The 19,206-nt window shown below is 36.7% G+C and overlaps 2 protein-coding genes across 6 annotated transcripts in view; one reads left to right on the forward strand and one right to left on the reverse strand.

The window, feature by feature from the left end:
• Positions 1–19,206, reverse strand: part of LOC100744170 (xaa-Pro aminopeptidase 1) — a 46,119-nt gene that overhangs the window by 10,320 nt on the left and 16,593 nt on the right. The gene's annotated exons all lie outside the window — the stretch shown is intronic.
• On the forward strand, positions 264–3,775 carry LOC100744287 (esterase FE4-like). Its single transcript, XM_003487224.4, has 9 exons — positions 264–486; positions 889–1,177; positions 1,295–1,480; positions 1,639–1,838; positions 2,135–2,303; positions 2,718–2,884; positions 2,954–3,098; positions 3,272–3,404; positions 3,484–3,775. Exons 1-9 carry the CDS (start codon positions 295–297, stop codon positions 3,644–3,646), a joined length of 1,644 nt encoding a protein of 547 aa, XP_003487272.1. The 5' UTR covers positions 264–294; the 3' UTR covers positions 3,647–3,775.

Genomic DNA, 19,206 nt, shown 5'->3' on the forward strand with positions numbered 1-19,206 from the left:
CAATGGACGATGACTTGTCAGCGATTAGGATAAATTCAGGATATCCGATACTTAGCTATCCGAAAAATCATCGTCGTTGCTATTATTATGATCGATAAACAAGGGAAAAATCTGTCCTGTGTGGAATCGCGAAAACTCGTTCATCCTCGATCACGATCACGTTTCCACGTTGTTTATGTAATTCATTTTTCCGTGTTTTCTGTCCTTTTAGAGGATATCTGGTATTCTCCGCACAATTATCCACTCTAGGTATATAAGCGACGTTCTAAGTCCGAGCCTGGCCAGAAGTTAGAAATGTGGCTGTCCAAGTTCGTGTTTTGTGGATTCGTGGTTGTTTGGGTTTGTGCCGACCAGGATGTGCAACTGGAAATTCCTCAAGGGATCTTGAAGGGATTGAAAACCGAAACTATTCTGCACAACAAGCCGTATTATAGTTTTAAGGGTATTCCCTATGCGAAACCGAATGTTGGAGCGCAAAAGTTTCGGGTAAGTAGAGATAATACGTAGGAACATATTCAATTTCTTGTCTTGCAATAGATTTTACTACACCTGAGGATATCCAGTTTATCCGATTATCTAATATCCAATATCCAATAAATATTAATATTCAGTTTATCCAATATCCAATTTGTCTTGAATATTTGCAATTTTATAAAATCGTTTCTAATCTGTGAAATAAAATTTCATTTCTTGATATCCACTTTGATGTTATTGTACAAAATTTAATAGGATTTATAAGAATAAGTAGCTAATTGTTCCATGTATGGTTGTAACAGTATTTATATAACTATAGAATTTTTAAAATATTTGCATAACGAGGCTTTTACAATTTATAAGATATCTGTGCCTAAAACTCAATTGTTTGTTAAATATTTTTACAAATTTTAGTTACCAGAAGCGGCCGATCCATGGGAAGGAGTGTACGACGCAACCAGGCATCGTTCCCCGTGTCCATTTTATTGTATAGTTAAAAAGGGTCTAATCGGTGAGGAGGATTGTCTTTTTCTCAACGTTTATACCCCAGTTTTGGACAAGGAAGCTCGCAAAGCTGTTATGGTATGGATTCATCCCGGTGGCTGGAACGGTGGCATGGGAGACGATGCTTTGTTTGGACCAGATTTTCTGGTCGAGAACGATGTTGTGCTTGTTACCATTAATTTTAGACACGGAGCGCTTGGTAAGTGTAATAAACTTTATTAAAACGAACGGTAGCTTTTAAAAATTTTTGCTTACGATAAATCTGTTGTATTTTAATTGAAGAAGATATTTAATATGTAATTGCCATTTATTGTAGGATTTTTGAACACGGCAGATAAAAACGCTCCTGGAAATGCCGGGTTGAAGGATCAAGTTATGGCGTTGAAATGGGTGAAGGATAACATACATTTCTTTGGTGGTTGTCCGAATAGAGTTACTATTTTCGGCGATAGCTCTGGTGCAGCTTCTGTTCAGTATCACATGCTATCTCCCATGTCTGAAGGTAGTGAAAATTCCTATTTCGTATACTTAGAAACATATACGATATATTTACAACATACAATTGAAACATTTTTGAAAGTTTCTTTTCTGAGCAGGTAACTTTTTAGAGGCGCAAGTTAGGCGTCATTTAGTAATTTTAAATATTTTGTAACATCGTAGGCTTATTCAGTGGGGTTATACAACAGAGTGGATCAATTCTCAATCCATGGGCGATAACTTATAATCCAAGAGAACAGGCCTTCATGTTGGGAGATGCCCTTGGTATACATACGACAGATTCTGCAGAACTAGTTAGCAAATTAAGCGACTTTCACGTTAAAGATATCATCGCAGCCAGCAGCGAAATAATGAAAGATCAGGTATCCGATTAATAAAAATATTGTGATCTTTATTTTACTTTCTATCATTTTATTTTTTTATAATTGAACAATTCCTCCAACGATCATATTTCCTGCATTTAAAAGTAAAAAAAAGAGAGAGAAATAGAAATTAGACTTTGGATTAGATTGTATAAATTAATATTGAATTGTCCATCAATCTTTGAATTAAATGGATTAATTTGATTTTGAATTATTATCACGATTTTTTTTCTTGACATCGAGAGGAAAGAGACTCAGATAGAAGTAAAAAATATTTGATTTTTATGGAATTATAGAACACCCTATCTGGACACTCGCAAGCCTTCATCCCATCTGTCGAAGTTGACCTGGGACAGGACGTGTTCCTTCCAACTGATCCTTGGTCCCTATTAAAATACGGAAGGATAGCGGACGTGCCTGTAATATCCGGAATTGTCGCCGATGAATGTGCATTTATGGCGCAACGTATGTGATATTCATTTCTCAATTCATATCCAGTATAAATTACACATCTTGATAAAAGTTATTTAAGAAATACATTTGCGTCTTTCCAACATTTCAAACTCGTAAACAGAGTGTAGGTATTTATTACAAAAATTCATATTTTTATATAAATACATAATTATCAATGCGATTAAGCATTATAATAAATATTCCACTTTAGATATTTTATATCTAAAATTAAATTGCCACATAAGTGAATCAAAATTCTATACATTTTTGCATCTTTAAATTTCCCATGAATGCAGAAAAATTTTCTACACTGTTGCATTTTCTAATTCTGTACAAGCGCATTCAAATGCGGTGCATTTCTTCGTCATTAAAGCAAGTAATCTAAAAATTCACAGTTCAGTCACAAATATTATTTGAATTTTTTAGTAATGATAGATGGTATCGAGGTATTGAACACCGAAGCAGAGAAATTTCTACCCGAAGATTTGAATATCACCGATACGAATGAAAAGGAAAAAGCTGGAGAGTGCATAAAGCAATTTTACTTTGGCGACAAGAAAGTGTCAAAGGAGAACTTGAACGAATACACCAAAGTAATTACAGATTTCTCAAACGAAATCGTTTTTTAATTATTATTTTCTAAAAGTGCGTATATTTTGCAGATGATGAGTGACATTTACTTTGATGCTGGAATATTGTTATCCCTCGATATCATGAAAAATCGAATTTCGGCTCCCATCTATGAATACTTATTTTCCTACGAAGCACCAACTGGTTTGATGAAAAGCATCTTCGGTGTTAGCGACGGTAAATTATCTTTCCTATTGAAATCATAGAAAAATTAAAAAACCCAGATATCTCTATCTTCTTTCAAAATATTTACGATTAACGATCTATCTACTAATTAATTAACTTACTAATTATTTATTTATAATTTCATTACTATTCATTTATTAATAATTTATTATTATTAAATGCAGGTGTTGCACATGGCGATGATTTAGGCTACCTGTTCTATTCCAATTTTTTTAAGAATTTACCAGAACCAGGTTCGTCAGCAGAGAAAATGACAAATATTATGACCAAATTATGGACGAATTTTGCAAAAGATAGGTTCGTAACTACATTCATATTTTTAATTCAATTATGTTTTACCAATTACCGATCATATGTGTTATACGTTAATCTTCAGAAATCCAACGTCAGTATTAGATGGAGATGTCACGGTGAACTGGGAACCAATGGGAAGCGACGATAATTATCTTAACATTAATCAAGAATTAAAAATGGAGAAAGATCTAATGAAAGATAGCCACGACTATTGGAAGAAGATGTATAAAAATGTCGTGCTATGAATGCTTTGATGTATGTGTATATATACACAGATAAGTATTATTCGTTCGATATATTCGATATAACGAAAGCCACAGATACGATAATAACAAGTGTAATTTGATTAAGACACCATAAAATACAATATTTTACTGTAACAATTTGCATTCATTAACATTTCTGTTTCCTTGTTTATCATTTCACGTTTCGTTAAATTATTTTCTATTTGTGTATTCATTAGGTGCATATATTGCTTAACGCGAGAAGAATGACATATAGCGGTAAAAGATAGCTAAGAGATCAAACAGAAGATAAACAAAAATTCAGATGAATCTTTCCATTGAACGATCTTCTCTTTCGTGCTTCGAATCGTGCCGCTTCAACACAGCTTTAAACTCGCTATTAAATCCAGCGAAGTCTCACCAACACGTTTAAACGCCCCCAGGCCACGTTATCAAACTACACTTTCCTACTTTCCATTCACTGAGCACCATTCTGCGTTCTTCTCGTCTCGCCTCGTTCTTGGCTATTGGTTCACCACTCGTATTCCTGTTCTGTAGTTATCAGGCTCCCATGTTTTAGCAGAAACGTGCGTCCGTTCGTCCGCGAACCAAGCGTTTGGCTAAGGCTCGGTGCGGACGAGAAATATTTTACGCGTACGACACGTTGGAAGAACAGAGAAATAAAGTTCATCTGTTTCACGAACGAAGCATGCATACGCATGTATTTTCTCGTCCTTCCAATCCGTTGCCGCTGTCGCGATTTGTCGCAAATCGCTCGTTTGTATCAGGCCCAAATCTTACGTAGTATATACAAAAATTGATCACGAAACACGAGAGTTCTAGAGGGATAGGTGTTTAAATATTCTTCGAGATGTCAGAAATTTAAACGTTCAAAACAGGTGACACTGTTAAAGACATTAAATTCTACGGTAAAATTATCTTTGTTTGCTAACACATTTTATCTGTGAATAATGATTTCGATTTTAAAAAGTGGACAGGGAACCGTGGACAGAGAAATTGCGTTTCTTGCGATGCATCGAATTTTCTCTGTCGAGTAGGACATAAGAAATTTTGTTATTCGGAAAATTAGTAGAGTAGAGACAAATGTCCATTAGAGAAAGTAACACGCATTGTAATTAATAGATAAACGTTCATTGTTACTCGACGTGTCTCGGGTAATACCCATTTTTGTTTTTACTCGGTCTATTTATAAGGTAGTGGTTATGATAGAATTGTAGGCAATACCCTATAATTATATTATCTCGAGAACTATCTCGAGAGTAGCCGGGTACTCGAGATATTCGATTTAAGCGAATACCACTACTCGCTTTTGTGCTTCGCTTGTATCGGGAGCACAGAAAAGCGAGGAACTAGAATGTTCAAGTTACACCATACGCCACATAGACGCGTACACGCGTTCGTAGCGTAGCGTAAGGCGTAAAGTACACGATTTACTATCTCATTCACAATCGCGCGTCACGAGTCATTGATTGACGAAGAACGCGTGAAGCGAGAATCGGTTACGATTCTTACGAAGAATATCTTCGACATATTATTTTACGAGAGTTATTTAACTATTTGTGTATACATATACTACATTATATATATGTATATACGCGTAAGTATAAGAGATAATAGATTTTATTACACAGCAATTTTGTATTATTTGATTAGGAACGAGAAACTAGAAAGCTTGGTGTATCTTGATATTTACACGGTAATTTTTTAAGGTTATAGATAATCTAATTGTCTTAGACTTATAGGTTTGTTCAGTTACGTACGTTTATTGTACATTTAATTATTTTACATCTGTAAGTTACTTATTTCGTAGACATTTATCAATAGTTAACGTAGAAGTGTTAACGTTGTGTGTGATATTAAAGAAATGATCAATGATTACACAGAGATCTAAAAAGATTTTCGTTTATTTATTCATCGAATTATTCGGTTAAAAGTAATATTACCAATTAGATTAAAATATATAATATGGAAACCTCGTTAAGATCTACAGTTTCTAAGACATCGACATTTTATCACTGAAAATATAATTATTTGAAAAATTAGGCAAGTTTCGCTTCTTTCGAATAATAATTAATATATTACCATTTGTCAATGTATATTACATTTTATTTTACAAGGCTCCTGTAGTTTCCTAGGAATGTAGAGAGACGAACGAGAAGGAACGCAGTTTAGAGACTTAAATTTACGCGCCGATTCTCATCGCAAGAGTCATTCGATTTTATCGAGGGACGTGGAGCAATCGAATGACCTCGAGTCTGCGAGAACAGATGATCGAGATGCTACTACAGTGAATCGTTTCCCGAGATGATCTTCAACATCTCTTAATCCGGCTGTCATGCAGAGACAGCAGGTATTTATTTCATCTTACACAATCTCTGGACCAATTTGATTGCTCGAGCTATGCCACTTCTTCTTCTTCTTTCTCCCTCCAATTTCCTTCCGAGTAATGTTTTCACACAGTGAAAACGGTCAATTACAATGAAATAGACGAATTTTTAACTGTTCAATGAACCAACCTCGATTCTTTTTTAATTAACAACACAAATTTTATCAAGTACGTCTCCTTAAAGAAGTATAATCAAATTATTTTACAAATTTTTTTAGGTATATCGAATTACTATTAAATGGACAACGAAGTTTTATCTTCTTCACGGCGGAACTTTTGTCTTTTTAATGACTCGTATGATTTTTATCGAGTATATCTCCTCAAGAAATCTGTCTTTAAATAAGTTTTATTTAATAGAAGTTATTATTTAGAAGTTATTTATGTTGTTCGGTTAAGATATTTGGTTCGATAAGATATTTATTGATAAGTACCTTAAGCTGATGATATTCTAGATATTCTATAAACGAGGATGCAACGTGTTATATATGTGTGTTCATAGTAAGAATATAGAAAATGAACGTTTACAATGGTGGATGAATGTTGGCAAACTGTGTGATATATTCGGGTAGTATATGGTACAGAGGGTAGATCCGACCAACTTACTTTTTAATTGCAAATAAGCACACATTTCTCCTTACCCTTATGTACGTCATTGCGAAGTACTAACTTAGCTTTTAACAGAAATATTTTACGGCCACTTATACCGCCATATATTGTATAAAATTATACGAATGGAAGATTAAATATTCTATCTTTAAAAAAAAGAGATATTTTAATATTGAACTATCGATTTGATATTTCATACTATACGATCAATTTATACGGAGAATTAACGAGTGTTGTTTAATAAGTCTCGTAGTCGCAAGTATCATCAATGGAAGCCATTTTCTTATTGAAGGAATAACTGTACGCAAACTTATTAATGCTAACTGTACTAACTGATGCAATTACTGGTATAAATAAACCGAACATTAGAAAACGGGAAATGCAACAAAAAATGCGTTTTCCTTTCCGTGTCAGTAGAGACTGTTTAGGTCGATGTTTCGTATTTGTTCGTCACTCACTTTCGTGTTTCCATCGTAATAGGGTAGCATTTTAGTTAAAGAGGTACGCCGACAGTTATAGTAATTCAAGCTTCATATCTATCTATATCTACGCCTACATACAGGCGACTTATTCTTATCGTTGTACTTCCACCGTTCATTTTAAGTTTGTAAATACTCAAGTCGCGATCGAGTTTCTACCAATTTTTATACGGACCACGTTACTTCGTATCAATTTAATATTATATTCCGGAATAATTGTATTTTATAATTCGCGCATTGTTAGTAAAGTTTATATACGAGACAAACTATGCAGTTTGTCATCACATTTTCTAGAATGCAGAAAAGGAAATTACGTAAAACAAAGAAATAAAATTCTCTGTGTCAATATGGAGTATTGTAAGTATCGACACGAATAAACATCCGTGTTAACAAATTTTTATTCACAAAAATATTTGGTATTCAATTTCCCATTTCTTTGCAGAACGTATGACAGAAGCGATCGATGATTTCTGTGATTCTGTCCGTTGAAAACTTAAGTATTTCGTGACGCAGCTTCAAGAAAAGCTAACTACTTCTTGTAAAATACTTCTTGTAAAATTCCTTTACGTCGATCTGCATCCAAAATACTAAAATAGACAGATCCATATTAACAGATCTTATCCCAGAACTTACAAAAAATTAACCCTTACGAGATACTTAATTGCTGTGAAATTAACAAAGAATCTCAACCAAGCGATTAAACGTGTTTCCCATTTTCTTCACACTGTTCTAATAGCCAAAATATTCAGTAGATCTCTACATTATTAAATCACGCAAATATTTAGTATCAAATTTCCTGTTAATTAGTTTCAACTTTGTTAGAAATTAATTCTCCGGAAGCAATAACGATGCAATTAACAAAAAAAAAAAAAAAATATAACTAACAGAAACAATCGTTAACTTTCATTCGCTTAAAGTAAATTATCTTGATAATCTAGCAACTCGAAACGCCATTTAACATGCGCGATTTCTTTCATTACATCTGGAAGGCCGTCGAGATGATCTTCAGTTTCTACGTATTCGTAATACAAAAGCTCAACATTTCGTGATGTAACACGGACCACTTTTCTAGTATCCTCTGACTTCTTGTTCCAAGTTTCGTGTATGCTACCTCTATCGAATCATTCACTCAGCGGCCTCCTCGTGTTCGTTTCTCCTTCGCTCGAGACAAACGGAGAAGCTGTCATCGAGTTTTGTTTGATCGTTTTTCTTCGAGGAAACGACATCTCTATCGTTGTTGTTTGTCGTGTTGTCTTATCAGATTTACAAGCTCGTTGACAGACGAAAGGAGGAATGTTGGATCAGCGATCTATGCGTTCGAGAAAGTGTCGACATAAAAAATTCCCAGTATTCCTCTTTGTTCGACCATAGCAGGGACGTATGTGTATCGACTTCACGGTCAAACAGGCACCAATTTGGGATGGCTCGAGGCTTTTTACAACAGGAGAACAGGAGTAGAATGAGGCTCACTCTCACGAGGGTTGTTTTTCTACTCGGATCCTCTAATCTTTTATTTCTTCGGTCCTCAAACTACTCCCTCGATTCTCGGTCTATTTCTCGGAAGAATTCTTCTTCGTACGAACCTTCCGAGAACTGAATCGATCGGTTCTACTTTTCAACGTTAAATTCTTAAGAAACGAACGACCGATTTTCATAAATTCCCCTTTTTTATTCAGGTAATCGGAATCTACGGAATTACAATTGCAATTGGTACACGTTATTTCCTTACGCTGTTGCATTAAACCTTTTAAGAAACGAGTAAGTAAAATTACGTATCGTTATAGGAAGACTGAAAGCTTTAACGACCATGGAAAAGAAAAAGCCAGATTCTGTAATTGTTTAATTAACTTGGACATCTGTTCCGGACTATTTATTCCTTTACGAAGCATTTGAAGCCTCGTACGAGTTTGTTGCAAGAAGATGACATACTTAAAATAGTACGTTCTAACGTAAATTTCGAAGATAGTATTTTCAACTGTTCATATTCGCCACTCTCAAGTAAAAGATGTAATCCATACCCTATTCGTATCTTGTGTCAATTTCTTCGTCTACTCAATTTTCAGAGTTAGAAACATGAACTATGAGTTAGACACGGAGAAAGCTCCATCAGCCGATTCATTGATATCGGCATCCTCCTGTGAAATAAAATTCTTTATAACTTAAAAAATAACATCCTTTTCCGATTCTTTCGTACATCATTTGCTTGTCCCGCTACTTCGATGTAGATATAATCGAGTCTATAAATATACTCAACATCTTTCGTATATTCTCAGTTTTCAGATGTTTTATTCATCGCAGCAGTCCGTCAGAACGTACATCCGCTGTACCCGTAGCCTCATGCGCGCGCTACGTGCTATACAACGCACAGCTGAAAAGATAATAAGCGAAACGGTTCAGGGCCAAGGGAAATGTTGCTCTGTATCGTCCATCGTCCAACATTAGCGATTACGATATGTACATAGTCTGAAACTAAAGCCAGAAACAACCGATCAAACGCTCATTCCCCTGCTCAATCATCCTTTAGCTCGCTATCATGTACATCTAACCACTCTCATTGCCAAACTCATAATTATCCGATTAAATTAAAGAGCGTGAAACAGGTGGACAGAAATAATTACAATATGTGAAAGAGCCGTGAACGCGTCAGTCGTGATAAACACTGCGTTGCGGTGAGTTGGTGGCGGATATGAAGCACGTGGAAATATGCGCGCGACGGGGGTGGCTGGCGGTGGCGCTGTCAGCCATCATCGGCAGAGATCGATAACCCGGGATTGGTGTGCGTGCACACGTTCGCGGCGTCGAAGGGAACACGAAAAAAAAGGTCGAAGGAAAAACGAAGAAGGAGACGCGCGTAAAAAGACTTCATAAATCGGGGCGGCCGATCCGTGACACCCCACTACGCGAATCCTCTCGTTCACCATACGATCCTGGCCGTAGTGAGATGGCCGGTTGCTTAAGTGGCCAATCCTTCTGTTCAAGGTCCCTCGCCTGTCTCCAGGCGTTCGTCCGTCGAAAGTCGGTCGGAGAAAAAGATGTTCCGGAGGTTTTTATCGGCTCCTTTCGAGGGACGAAGCGTCGCCGTTGCCCGCCACCCTGCCAGGCGAACATCCGTCGATGGAGGTCATCTCCACCTCTAGAGCTACTGGAAGGGGACCTCGGATGCCATGCGCCACGTCGAAGGGGGATAAAACCACCCTGTAGTCGGGGAGAGCTTCTGCTCGTCGACGCGGCAGCGCCATGCTTGTGGTTTGCGTAAACATGGACGATGGATCGTGCATGATTTTGTTGTTGATTTTGTTTATTCCCTCGGATAGGTGGATTTTGCAAGATTTTTGACCCTGTTCTTTCGCTAAATTTCGACCCTTTGTCATTTTTTTTAATTATCGAAGAAGGTACGTCGAGTTTGGGCAAAATACGGAACAAGCGTCTTTTTACCGATACGTGTCATTTTCCTGTTTCAATTTCGCGCGAAATATTTTCTTAAAACGTTAAAAATCTTCTTATTGGTGGAAACAAGATCGCGATGTAAAAATTCGAGATCACAACGGGTTTAAGATCTTTCAGTATAATTTTTTGACGAGTCGGTGTTTGATCGGAGTTCTGGGAGTGCGCGTATTGCAAGAGAGTACCTATTCGACGTTTGTTTATCGGTGTTCGGTGATAAAGTAACTGTGGTAGGATACACGTGGCTCCAGATGAATTTCTAAAGCTTTTAGAGTTTTCGAAAGAACGTATACGTGTAAATTTTTGGCTTTTGCATTGGCACTTGAGAAAGATCGTGGTAGTTTTCGGAATTACGAAAATGTTCCGTCGCAACGAAACTTTTAACGATTATTTATTACATTTATTAATTTTTGGTACATTTTTAAGTCGTTTAACAACGTGTTTAACATTGCACAGAGCATTTGGGAAAGCTTATACTTTATTTTATTCGAAATGATTAAGAAATTCACCCAATTATCAAACACCTAGGAATCCATTGGCAGATGGACGAGAAGAAAACGAGGATTATCGGAAACTAATACGACAAGGAGGTTTGCCGATGGCATTACCTTTCGAACAGGGTTACAGGACCATTAATAGGAGTAATGATCCTCCAATAAGGATATCTCAATATTAAAACAATTAGAACCCAACAAACAAATATTCGATGTCTCCAACAATCTAAAGATCATTCAATTGCTCTGTATAATCCTCGATATGATATCCTTATCGCGTTAAAAACACACGCACAAAACGACGCCAGGTATGACACGACAAATTTACCAAGACGTGAAACACAAATTAACAGAAAAGCTTCAATTTCGTTCAACGAAAACTCCTGATATATTCCCAATCCTGTCACTGAAAAAATATCATTAGCCACACACGAAACAACGTAAAATTTAATGAAAGTGGTACGGAACCACCTCGAACACCACACACGCCGTAAAGTCCATATAGCCAAGTCCGTAACCTGTTTCGCCGTCTCTGTCTTCCTCGTGCTTCACTAAGAAAGTTGCTAAAAAAAGAGAAAAAAAAAATAGAGAAAAAAATACAATCACTCATCCAATGCCTATCTGGCCGCATTCTCTGCGCGTTTCAGCCTCGACCAGTCGAAGACGCGATCGTCGTAAGATAAATGACGTCGGGGCAAATATCTTGAGAGAACTTGAAGTATCGAGAGTTCATCAAACGCACGGGGGTGCGTATCGACGAGTTCGATAACCAATAAATACAGGGTGCTCGACGATCGGGAATAGGAATTCCCGATTGGTTCGTGGAACGGGGATGCATACGAGACCTAGAGGTTCCGTTTCCCGTGGTGTCTACCACGGGAAGAGAATCGATAAATCGAACGCGGGCGCTCTCGCACGTTCGATGGAAACTCGACCGGAAATGGAGCAGGCTGTCATCGTTTCTAGAAGGTCTGGCCAATATTTTCGATAATCGTTCTCGTCTATCGGTTTTCTATGGCTCGCAGGCACGTCAGGAACTAGATTCACCCTCGCCTCGAGGGTGGTAAATCGGACGAATATGTCTCGCCGCGCGGTTCGCACGAGTCGCACACTTTGTATTTATTGGAAAACAAGGGCGGTTTGGTAGCAGGATAGCACGAGGTTGCAGGGGGTAATTTTCAACCCTCCTGGAAGGGTGGCTGCTCCCGTTATATTCATTCAACGAGTCACGAAACAGTCATTGACTGGTTGCCGCTAGTACGACGTGTTTCCCTACGTTGGGGTTTCGCGCAGCTGGCTTCTGAACTTCTATGGCTACAGGTGGTCTGTTTCTATGGCGGTGCCGTACGGTGAAACCTTATGGGTTTAGTGGGTAGTTTGGTCGCGGCTATACTGACTATGTTCGTGTATGTATCACTGTGTTGTCACTTCTACAAGTTGTATGGGTGTTTGCGGATTATTGAGAATGAAATACGTATTTCCTTCTACTGAATTCTGAAGCTTTATTTGAAGAAACGGATACTTGCAACTTGCAGCGCATACTATTCTTCACGAAGTTCATGCATTTACGGGGAATAGAATAGTTAATTTTTGGATAGTAATAACGAACGTCTTGATATTTCTAAAGGAGAGCGCTCGAGATTCGAAACCTTGTTATCAATTTCTCCATTGAATCTCATTTTACAGACTACGTTATCTGAATTCCACTGCAAACCCCTAAAGAGAAAGAAACGCTAGGTCCTCATCTAATTTTGTAATCTCAACAAATATTTACGAACAGCTCTAAAACTTCGTCCGAAAAGTTTATACAAATTTGATCCTCAAGCTTACATTGTCCAAAAGAAGAACTAATGCCTCTTGATGTATCCAAATTTATTTTTTCGATAAAAATAATCTGACCGCAAGCACCGAACTGTCCATCGTCGAGGTTCTCTGATATCCACCAGCCGACGTGGCTGGAAGAAAAGCGGCGTGGAAACGGTCGCGCCTCCGACAATCTCTAAACTGATGCCAACCAAATGTTTGTTCGATCTTAAAAAGCGAACGAACGAGCCTTGCCAAACAGATTAAATGACGGTAAGGAGGTGGCTTGTGCACGTTGCCGTGATATTAGAGGAGTATCAACATTGCGGGAGTTCATTCTCGTTCGCTTCAATGAATTAATGTTCGATCATGACGTGGCGAACGTGGAGAACGAAGGGGTGAGCCACCTCCAAATAAAAGCACATAGCGGGAAGCAGGTGGCAGGAAGAATCGGGAACAGCGCCATTCATGGAAAGAAATGGGTTAGAACAGAAGAGACACGCAACTATTAGGAACCTAGAAACTTTGAACAACGTGCCTGATCGTGATTTTGATCGGCGCCACAATCACACGATAGATCGTACCATTAAACGTTTAATCTGTATTGCAATAGTTGATATTTTATATCATTTAGAAAAAATCGGCGATTAGCTGATTCCTTGTGATTCACCGTATCTATTAAATCTGTTAACGAATATCTCTCGTCGGGTGTTTGAACTTTAATGTAATCTTTCCTTTTTTCTATATCGACTAATAAATGTTTGAAAATGTTATGCAGTTAACGATAACAACGATAACGTGGTTCTTTACAATTCGTTCTATGTTTTAGCTGTGTTAATATTAGCGATGATTTTTTTTATCAAATCTTTGGATTTTAATATCATTTGATTCTTTATTTAATCAGAAACGTTTGTAAATTTTACAAATTTTATAAAAATGACAGGAGTTGGTACGGGGAAGATGTTTTGTAAAATTGTAGGACCAAAATGGGCCTATCGGCGCTGAAGCTTGGCCGTTGCACCAATTGCGGTTTTGTACTCTTGGCAACGAGGATTGCAACAAATCGTTGTAAACAAAGTAAAGTTTGCAATTACACAGGAAAACAGAAGGTACAGCGATGTATTACCGATAAGCTGGACGCGTTACATTTGTAAAGTTCACCTACTCGACGCCTGCTAACCTGATACGCGATGCGACATTTTGTATTTAAAAAAAAAAGCTCGATTATCGAGTCACGTGATTGTTCGACGCGCTCTCATTAACCTCCCACTCGATGATATAATTTATTTACGAGGGAGAAACCGTCCTGCATTAATGATGATAACCTCTGGTTCAATGTTTGCTAAATACACATCACACGTATTTTCCACGTTAAAATCGTCAATTGGAATCGTAATTTTCATATTAAAATATCGTAATAAATAGATAGGAATATTATTAACAATAATATATAAAGAATAATGATAGTGATGAAAAATAAACATTAAAAATATGTGTAACGTTAAGTCGATTTTCCATCGATCGCGAATTTCTGTATTTCGTATGAATATTTATTACGTTCAATTTTCAAGTTAACTTTAAATTCAAAGGAAACAAGAAGTTACTGCATATTAACTATATTTCGTAAATCGTAATCGAATATACATATCAATGTATAAACGACATTTGATAATTTCACATCGATGGAATCCGAATTCGTATTAGCTAAAAACGTAATTTTATTAATGCGTTAAAAATATATTCGACTTTATGCTGTAAGAGATTAGAATGCTTTTAACATGATGTTAACATACATTAATATTTTACAACATATCGTACTATTTACAATCGAATAACGTTTAATAATATTTAACTTCATACCATCGAAACTCAAAAATATCAATATAAAAAAGTTTAATTTAATCGTTGCAAATACATTCTACTTATATTTAAAGAAAATATAACTAATATAATAGAAAATTACCATCACGACACTTATATAACACATGTAAATGTGTATGTATAGTTAGGTAGCATAATTCTTCGCCTCTGAAACCCAAGGGCATCAACATAAAAATTTAATTTGTTCATCAAAAATATGCGCTACTTAAAAATCCATATAAAACTATCTAACGCGTTTAGAAGAATGTTTCAAAGTTTCCTACGCATATATATGCTTTGTAACAATTCCTTTCATCGTTGTACACGTATACGATATACACACGTGCGTACTACGAAGGAACCCATTCATCTTACTCCGGCCATTGTCAATGACCATTTTTTGCTTACGGATATTGGATAAGTGACAGCGCGAGTTAACAGGGACGCATGTGACTCAAAGAAGCTCGCGTCTCGTGACGAGGGGCGTTGTTGTTGCGAACATTAATTAGGGTGGAACAATAGAGAACGAGAATTTTTACCAGGAAAGTATCAGGTAAAGGAGATCGAGGCGTGGGAGTAGCATTGCACGACGACGCGGGCAAAATCGAATGCTCGTGACTCCGATGAGCGAATGGGCTGTATCATTCGCTTTTTTTTTTACTCCATTTTTATTGCAAATCGTTTTCTTCGATATGCACATGTTTTTATGTTACGTTAATTAAATCTCTGGTATAACTGTGTTTCTTGCAACTGAAGTATTGGAAATTGCGCTACATTCTCAACACATAGTGGATCGTATCGAAGAATAGAAATATATATTTTTTTTAATTTTACTATCTTTATTAATTGTAGACATTTATTGTAATTTATGGTACAACGAAGAGAGTAATGACGGTAAATTTTTGTTATACACAGTATTCTTCCGTTTTAAATTTCATTTGATCCATATAAACGTACAAATTACATAGAGTATTGTTCATTTATGTGTGAATTTTGTAATGCGCGTAAATGAAATATTTTACGTATTACGCACAATTATAACCATAATTTATTAATAAAGTTAAACGAACGCTGTTATAAATTTCAAATAAAATTAATGATAAACGTAATACTATTTAGATTTAAATGTGAAACCTATTAGCGTATCGATATAATTATAGCTGATGTTATATATGTATCTTGATTCTTTTACCTGAAAAACATAACACGATTGAAATACAGCTTTTTTTTCTCGGTTTATAATTTCATTCGATCAATAATAAAAAATAAAATCAACGCGATTATACGTTGCGTGTTGGAGCTGATAGAACGTGAAAAGTGTATTAAAGTATTCTAAGGACAGGAATGATCGAAGGGCCTGAGGGGTAATGCGTGGCCTTACCAAGGAATCAGCCCCCATAGAGAGTGTTCAAAGGGCCCGACTACTTCTTATGTGTTCCATATATAAATACACACGGCCGCAAGATCCGCGTACGCACACTTTATTACGTACAGTGTCGATTAAGAGTTTGTAGCAGTTGCTCGCAGTTAACCATGGCAAATATTTTAAACTTAAATGTTAAAAAGCTGCTCCAATGACTTTTTAATTTCAGTATTTTGTATATAAAATTACGCTTAAACGCGATATTTCAATTTCAACATCTAAACATTAGACTCTTCTCCGCGCATATTTTGTGACATCAAACATTTTAAATATTTCAAAAAGATATAATGCATCTTACGTATTCCATTTAATCGTAGAATAAAAATTATTTCGAATTTCCTAATTCTAACATCCTGACTACAGAATTATCTTTCATCTAAATACAGATAATACTTCCATTCGACATCCAACATTAAACACTTTCATCGATACTTCATACGATACTAAATATCGATCAATTTTAATCAATCGCTATTTCCAAATTCCACTCCAGGATAGAGTAACCCCGGATGATAAATCTTGGATAATAATTTTCAAATAATTTCGAATTATTGATTCTCAAATATCGTCGTGATTTCGGTATCTGTAGATCGCAAAGGTGTCATGGATTATCGAACTTCTACGGCAAATCAATCGCGACAGATCGATTAATCTCTTGGTTAATTCGCGTGTAAAGGTTTTAGTCGGCACTGTACGCTCGTACGTGGCACCACCATAACTTCACCGCGCTTTGCAGACTGGGTTAGGCTCACGCACTGCTGCACGAACGTGAGTTATCGGGGAAGCATGATCTCCGCCTTGCTCCTGTGGCTTCTCCTTTACTCCTTTTTGGTGGTGAAGCCAAAGCCTGACTACCGTCCAACTGTGCAAGGGACGCATAAACAACGAGCATCCTCGAGATACGTCACACACGACATCCGTTTCCTCGAAATATTTCCTCGCGTGCACGCCGAACACCCTTTCCTCCAAGTTCAGTCGTTATCGTACCTATCCAATTGAATTTATTTGTTTTGCGGTTTTAACATATTTGCGCTTGTCGTTTTTGTACTTTTACGCGTACGAACATTTTAAAACGAGTGAATTGTATGCAATAAATTATATACGAACAAAGAACGACGAACAGATTGTTCCTTAAGTCAGAAACTTTTCAAGTCAAACGGTTCTAAAAATGAATAGCAGAGAAATAAATTGATTTTTGTTGCGTTAAATTCCATTTCTCGAGTTATGGATAATTATATAATAGAGTTTCAATACGGACTTGTTAATAAATTAGAAAAATAGTGGACTTTTAAGAGAAGAAACGATCGAGTCTAAATCTTCCAACATGTTAGACACTCTCTTAGTTAGTTTCAAACAAATTAAAATAATAATTTTGTAGATTTCGTAATTTCATAGAGTTACGCCGACGATCTGGTATCAGTTAATATTTCTGAAATTATTAATCCCTAAATGGATATTTCTTCAACTTTATATATCCCCGTAGCCTTTTCTAACATTCTAAACTATATTTTATTTCACAGAGTATATCCGCCCTTAATGTCGTTCGATATTAACACTGTACATATTCTGACGTAATTGTTTCGATATTAAATTCCTTTTTCTGCGAACGTACTCACCATTTCATTAGAAATAGCGATTCCAAGTAAATTGATAAACCGAGTTATATCGTTACTCGATGTACATTAGCATTTTTTATTTAGGTCTCAGTAATCGTTGAATTTACCATTACCTTAAGACATTATCGCGTCCAAAATATTTCACGATGTTACACAAATCTTTCTCAGAGAAAAACTCGCAGATCCACAAGTTTTGTAACCGATATATATCACAACTACGACGACATGAAATAAATCGCAAACGCGTGCGCATATCGATCGGAGGCGCGTGTCCCCGGAAACGCATTTCCATTCACGACAGGTACACGTGGCACGCACATTACGTCATCTTATCTACACACGCATTATTAGGGTTGCAGAACGTGTTCGCTGTTCCTTTGTGTGACAGCATACGTAGCTTCGTGTGGTGTGCGTGTTTCTTGCCAAGGGGGACGTTCGTTTGTGGATGCGCGACACGCGTATACACGTACGGATAAAGGGTGGTAAATTTTGAAACGTTGAACAAAGAAAAAACATGCGCAGCACTAGGAGAACACGAGGCAAAAGAGGGTTGCACGAAGCATCTGGAACGACGATCTTTTTATTGTAGCTTTCTTCAGCCCTAACCGGGTCAAACGGGGGTTTACGAGTATTTCTTTTGTACCGTGGAACGCGAGATATCGGACCAAAGTGACGGACAAAAGCAAGTAACATTAAAGTGAACAGAATTTATTCTTATACAGATAGATACAGTGAAATTATATGTTTTAGACTTAAATTTAGATTTGAAGCTTTAACGTGTAAGATGTTAGAAAACCTTTGAAAGTATCAATACTTAATTATCCCTGTAAAGAAAATTACCAGTTCGACAATTTGAATTTTGCTTTCGAACTGATAGCGGACGAAAGGAAGTAACTTTAACATGACTGGAATATATGTTATAAAATTGTATATTTTGTCGGATGTAATGTTTCAACGTGTTAAATGTATATTTTGAAGGTAAATTTTGAAGGTAAATTTTCAAGGTATTAATTTTTCGTAATTATTTTAATGGCAGAAAGTTATAAGCTGGGCGGATTGGATTCGTTCGATGATGAATTTTGGGCTACGCTTTTGTGGGATGTAAGGTTAATTGAGGGTAGAGGTCGAACGAGGAAGATTGGAATAAAGGAAAAAACGATGTGTTTCATGGTGTTTTATTGTGTAAGTATAAAGTATAGCATAGTGGTCACTAGGTCACGCAGAGTGCTTTGTAAAGGACGCTTGACCGCATCCGAACAATGGCTCTGAGAACATAGATCGGGCTGGGAACCAGGATCACAGAAGTCTGCGAGGGTGGATGACGCTCCGATGTACGAAACCACTATCTTTCTATTTAGTTTCTGCGATAGAGAATGTATTATAAATAAAATAGAAATTATATTACACATTGCTTTAAATTCTTTGAGTGTCGACACTGAAGGAAGTAAT

The sequence above is a fragment of the Bombus impatiens genome, unplaced genomic scaffold (assembly GCF_000188095.3).
Source record: "Bombus impatiens unplaced genomic scaffold, BIMP_2.2 scf_0144, whole genome shotgun sequence".
In the NCBI taxonomy this organism is placed as follows: Eukaryota; Metazoa; Arthropoda; class Insecta; order Hymenoptera; family Apidae; genus Bombus; species Bombus impatiens.

What these genes read in the sequence shown, in the direction of transcription:
- LOC100744287 (XM_003487224.4), top strand. Translation starts at nt 295, where the DNA reads ATGTGGCTGTCCAAGTTCGTGTTTTGTGGATTCGTGGTTGTTTGGGTT. An exon ending in TTTTAGACACGGAGCGCTTG is followed by an intron (nt 1,178 to 1,294) that starts GTAAGTGTAATA and finishes CATTTATTGTAG; the next exon opens with GATTTTTGAACACGGCAGAT. An exon ending in ACGAATTTTGCAAAAGATAG is followed by an intron (nt 3,405 to 3,483) that starts GTTCGTAACTAC and finishes GTTAATCTTCAG; the next exon opens with AAATCCAACGTCAGTATTAG.